Below are 5,333 nucleotides of genomic sequence, written 5' to 3' on the forward strand. Positions count from 1 at the left end.
ACAACAGCAAACACACAAACATTTTGTGTGGAGCGTGTTGCTAGCTAAAGTTTCAGCTGCTTTGCTTCACAGGAAGATTAAAAAAAAAGAACGTCACTGAGAGATGTAGAAAGATAAAAAAAAAGAAGGAATAAAAAAAAGAATAAAAATAAGGACAGGAGAGGAAGAAGAGGGGTTATATTTAAAAATAAGAACTGCTCAGTGGCATTTGATTAACTTGAAATTTAAAGCTTACAAGTTTTTAAATCAGATATTGGGTCTGTACATGTGACATATTTTTTCATATTATGAAACGTGCTGCAAAACAAACTAAGGCACGTAACTGTGTCATCTAAAGGTTGCATGAGACTACTGGTGTACTGTGTTGAATTTAAAGTAAAGAACAGTGTAGGTTACAGAGTAGCAGAGATATATTTGAAATTAAGCTGAGGATACATAGAATCCTTCACTAAAAGATTGAACTTTGCAAGAACCCCCAAGTCTGATGAAAAACTATATCTAATGCACCATTTATATTTTTTTATATTGTTTATTTTAGCTATAATATTTGGTGTGTTGACACAACATAGAGTTCATTGCCCCATGACACCAATTACACTGTGACAATTTTTTTAACACAAAATTTATTTTTTTCATTTAGTATTGACTCTTGCCAAAGACAGAAAATCTACAATGATGCCATATATTAGTATTAGTGCAAATCCACAGAAATTAATATCAGAGAAAGAAAGCCTATGTATTATAACAGTAACCGTAATGGTATGCTACATTTATAATAGTTAATACTGTTATTAGTAAATGTGTTACTCCAGTGGTCCCCAACCCCCGGGCCATGGACCGGTACCGGTCTTTGAGCCATTTGGTACAGGTGTGAAATATATGGTTTTCAGGGTTTTTATTTTTAATTCGGTTTCCCTGGATCTTTTCCTCTGTGATATCAATAAATGTTCTTTTAGAAAAAATAAATAACCTTACATTATTTCCATTTTTTTATTATCTGACTCTGAACAGTGTTTCGGGCGTCATTGTCCCTCATTACTCCCGGGTGGGACTGTCTCGTTACAGAGAAACAAGCACAGGGCTGTCACTGATTTAGCGTCATGGTGAATTTTGCAATTTCATGTACTTTATATTTGTTTTGCAGTTGTGTGTCTTATTTTAAAAGAAATATTTACGCATTACCATAGCAACCAGACAGCATTAAGGGGCACAGAGGAGGATGTTACTCTCAATGTTGTTGGTGCATTTCAGGAGGACACTGCTAATAAATTGACACAATTACACAGTGAATTCGTTTTTATTAATACCACAGTTTTTGTCTTGGTCGTATCATTTTATTTTGTTGTACTTTTTATCTCTGAAACCTTAAAGGCCGGTCTGTGAAAATATTGTCTGTCATTAAACTGGTCCGTGACACAAAAAAAGGTTGAGGACTGCTGTGTTGCTCTTTCTTTATTGATTTCTTTCATTGATCTTGGTTGACATAGTTAGATCACAAATACGTAGAAAAATGTGTAAAAAAAAAAAAGTATACGTGTACATGTTAATAATTAATAGCGGATGAGTAGATGACATAAAAGCAACCAAAGCAGATCATTTGTCAGAAGTCTGTCAAGTGGTGAAATTTCGAAGATGAATCTCAGCAGTTCATTTTTGATTTTGTTGTTTTGTGGCCTGGCTGTGGCCCAGGGTACTATCGAAACCAATGCCATGACAGAAAAATTTAATTCTTTGGAAAGCAAGATGTTGAACATTGGAAGCAGGCTGGAAAACTACGAAAGTCGCATCCTTCAGCTGGAACAAAAAGGTAAAGAATAAAGCTGAAGCAGACGGTTTGTTTTGTTTTTTTGTGATTTTCAACATCTGGAGAAATAAAATGATGTGAAGAATCATACTTTAACACATATCTGAAATAAACATGTTTTTTTTTCTTAGAGAGAAACACGGTCATATTCAGTGTTGGAATTGGAGTGAATTCACCATTTGGGCCCTTTAACACAGACGTAACTATGATCTACGATCACACATTTGTAAATATTGGAAATGCCTACAGCCCAGTTACAGGTAAGATTCTTCTTCACAGTTTTGTGTTAGTGAAGTAAATAAAGCCAAAAAAATGTGTCATGTGATGATGCATGTTTACATTCAGTAATAACATTTGCAGATTCGTAATACTGAAACTTTTTTGATAATTTTGAAAAAATGAAAGAGATTTAAAGATATTACAAGTCTTCAACTGAGGTGTTTCTTGCATTTATACGTGTAAAACCTACTTCTTCAGAAAATGACAAAAAATTAAAGGAGTTTACTTTTTTTTTCTCCAGGTATCTTTACAGCACCTGTTTCAGGTGTGTACTTCTTTACCATTTTCTCTCATTCTGGAGGTGAACGTAAAACATGGCTGCTGTTATACAAGAACAATGAGGTCATCTTACACATCCATGATCACCAGTCAACTGACACAGCTGATAATGGAGGAAATGCGGCGTTCCTGCAGATGCAGCAGGGTGATACAGTGTATGTGCGTTTAAAGGAGGGTACACATGTCTATAAAGCCAGAACAGTAACAACTTTCAGTGGATTTTTGGTCAAACAAAACAGTTAAAAAGAGATGTACATTTCTTTGAAATTGTGTTTGGCTGCAGTGGTTCTTGTGTGTGCTACAATAAAACACATTTAAATCATACCTACAGCTGATTATGGGGTTTACTTCACTTTTGTGTTGTTAAACGATTTAGTGCTTATCAAACTAGTAAAAGACTCTTTAAATGTGGCGTGGAAATGCTAGTAAACTTGTTTTTGATGTATTTGTAACTAGTAGATGAACAATATTATGTTTGGAAACAGTTCACGGGGAATATTCAACATTCAATATTCAAGCCAACTGAGACATTTTTTCTACTGCTCTTTGAAACCAGGATTGAACTGAAACATTATTTTGTTCATCTCCGTCTCAGAGAAAACCAGCAACAACAACTTTGTACAACTCAAAGTTGAAACTCACACAGAAGCGAGGGAACTTCAGTGCAGTGTTACATGCAAATTTTAACTTTGTATCTATACCCAGACCTCAACAAAAAAATGTAAATTTGTTTGTATAAATGTGTTTTACAAACACAAATCTTTTTTTACAGACACACAAATTCTCATTTTTAGATGTACAAACATAAAATTTTCAAATATTGTGGTTTATAAGGTTGAAAAACAATTCACAACTATACAGTCTGATTTACAAGTACAAAATTTTTATGACCACAATTTGAGACCATACACAATTGACTCTTGTGTTGTGAAATGCATTCGTGGATACCTTGCTGCCCCAAGTCTACACTACCACCAGTTCACAGCAGTCGGTTATCTAGGACCGACCTGTCTTGACTTACTTTGCACAGTAACCAATCAGATGTTAGACAATCTGTAGTGGCAGCGTTAACCCCCCCTCTGAGTTTGATGGGTGAGGCTGACAGATAAAAGGTATTCATAAAGACAGCCGCAGGGACAAGTTCATTTTATTTAAATCACTGAATGACTGAAATGTGGGAAAAATCCACTACAGACAAGTCAATGCTGACAGGTTTTAATCATCCAGTCAGAAAAGATTAATCTAAAAGTCATCAACTGACTCCAACTGCCCAGATCTGATTTTAAAAAAGTTAGGTCTTTTTTGGTGTTGAGACAAACTTTGGACTGAAAATAAAATGTATTTCTATGGGTCAGTTAGAAGGTACTCCCTCTACTTGGATTCACACGGTTCAAAAAGTTTAGGGTAGCATATTAGTTTGGATCACACACCCCCAACGTTCTGTAATGTTACTGATCAGCTCCACATTTATTGTGTATAGTTTTAGTCGCATGTTTTCAGCAGTAAAGTGTTTACTTAAATTCAGTGCACATATCAAGATGGTGCTGTTTACACCATTCTTTTGGAGCATTTGAGATGTATTTTGTTAGCATTCATCTTAAAACAGGTTTCACAAGAAAGTTGACTATGTCTATGACAGTGGAATATGTTGATTCTCTTTGTCTATCTGATAATGGAACACATATTAAAAATATGTGAGATATGTTTGGAAAAGCTATGTACACAGTTGTAATACTGTAGAGTAACAAAACTCCTAAACACAAATTTAACAATATAGTGTATGCCGTAAAGCACATGTGTCAAACTCAAGGCCCACGGGCCACATCTAGCTCGGCATACATTTATATCCAGCTCGCGAGATAATTTTATATAGATGTATTATTATTGTTATGCATGGCCTGGCGATATGAGGCGCTAATAACACACAAACTATAATGCAGAATCCCATAATGCAGCCCTGCAGCCTCCTTGCCAAACGCTAGGCTGCCTGGGAATATTCCTGCGTCAGTCAAGTCAAACTTCTGTTATTGCAAAGCGCCCTCACAATGGTGGAGAGAAAAGTTGATTCTGAAAGCAGAGCCTTTCAGCACCGTGGGGAGGCTGAATATATGTTTACAGATATTGCTGGTAAACCAGTGTGTTTTATTAGTGGAGCTAATGTGGCTGTAATTAAGGAATTTAATTTACGACGGGCACTACGAGACAAAACATCACGATAAGCTGAAAAACCTAAATGCAGAGCAAAAACTACAGAATGTGAATGTCAGGGTTCCTGGGTCGTTGACCCAGTGATTTCAGTTTGTTCATGTTCAGTTTAGTTCGCCACATTAATGTTCTCACTTCCTGTTTTTTCCCCGTGTCAGCTTGTCCCCCGTGTCATTAGTCAGATTATGTTCAGCCCTGTACTCGCCTGTTTCCAATCACTGTCATCATTCAACCTGTGTATTTAGTTCCTCTGTTTCACCAGTTCTTTGTCGTGTCATTGATGTACATGTGATGATGTCGTTCCTGTCGTGTGTTCAGTTCAGTTCAGTCAGCCAGCCATTCAGTCGTTCAGTCAGCCAGCCATTTTCTACCTCTGTTCTGTTCATCCACTCCTTATAATAAACCTTCACCAGTCTTCACCTACCTGCGAGTCCTGCGTTTGGGTTCCTTCCTCCTCGCCTCCACACAACGCCTGACAGTGGAAGAGCTAAAGAACAATCTAACATTTCAGCAGACGTTTTTCACCAGGGCAAAGTCACAAAGTGAAGCTGTTGTGAAAGCAAGTTTTATTGTAGCAGAGGAGATAGCCAAATCAGCCCCGTACCACTCTGAAGAGCTGCATGATGAAGCTGTGCGACGTCTTGTGTCCAGACCAAACGCGAATTTTGGCAAATGTGAGGCTGAGCAGAAATGTATGTCAAAGTGTAACCGACATGAAACTACTCCCATGGGGCTTAAATTTTGGAGTCTCCACCATTTGACCCTA

The 5,333-nt window shown here is 37.0% G+C and overlaps 1 protein-coding gene across 1 annotated transcript; it reads left to right on the forward strand.

The window, feature by feature from the left end:
• The first annotated feature begins 1,589 nt into the window (after window positions 1-1,589).
• LOC102289309 (complement C1q-like protein 3) lies at window positions 1,590-2,684 on the forward strand. Its single transcript, XM_005952809.2, has 3 exons — window positions 1,590-1,807; window positions 1,936-2,064; window positions 2,325-2,684. Exons 1-3 carry the CDS (start codon window positions 1,633-1,635, stop codon window positions 2,603-2,605), a joined length of 585 nt encoding a protein of 194 aa, XP_005952871.1. The 5' UTR covers window positions 1,590-1,632; the 3' UTR covers window positions 2,606-2,684.
• Window positions 2,685-5,333: the final 2,649 nt, after the last annotated feature.

Source organism: Haplochromis burtoni, unplaced genomic scaffold (assembly GCF_018398535.1).
Source record: "Haplochromis burtoni strain Fernald_Lab_line unplaced genomic scaffold, NCSU_Asbu1 Contig_1959, whole genome shotgun sequence".
NCBI classification, from domain to species: domain Eukaryota; kingdom Metazoa; phylum Chordata; class Actinopteri; order Cichliformes; family Cichlidae; genus Haplochromis; species Haplochromis burtoni.

Bases quoted from the DNA above. Each gene is read 5' to 3' on its own strand.
- LOC102289309 (XM_005952809.2), top strand. From the start codon at position 1,633: ATGAATCTCAGCAGTTCATTTTTGATTTTGTTGTTTTGTGGCCTGGCT. The intron at 1,808-1,935 runs GTAAAGAATAAA...TTTTTTTCTTAG, and splicing joins CCTTCAGCTGGAACAAAAAG to AGAGAAACACGGTCATATTC. The intron at 2,065-2,324 runs GTAAGATTCTTC...TTTTTTCTCCAG, and splicing joins TGCCTACAGCCCAGTTACAG to GTATCTTTACAGCACCTGTT.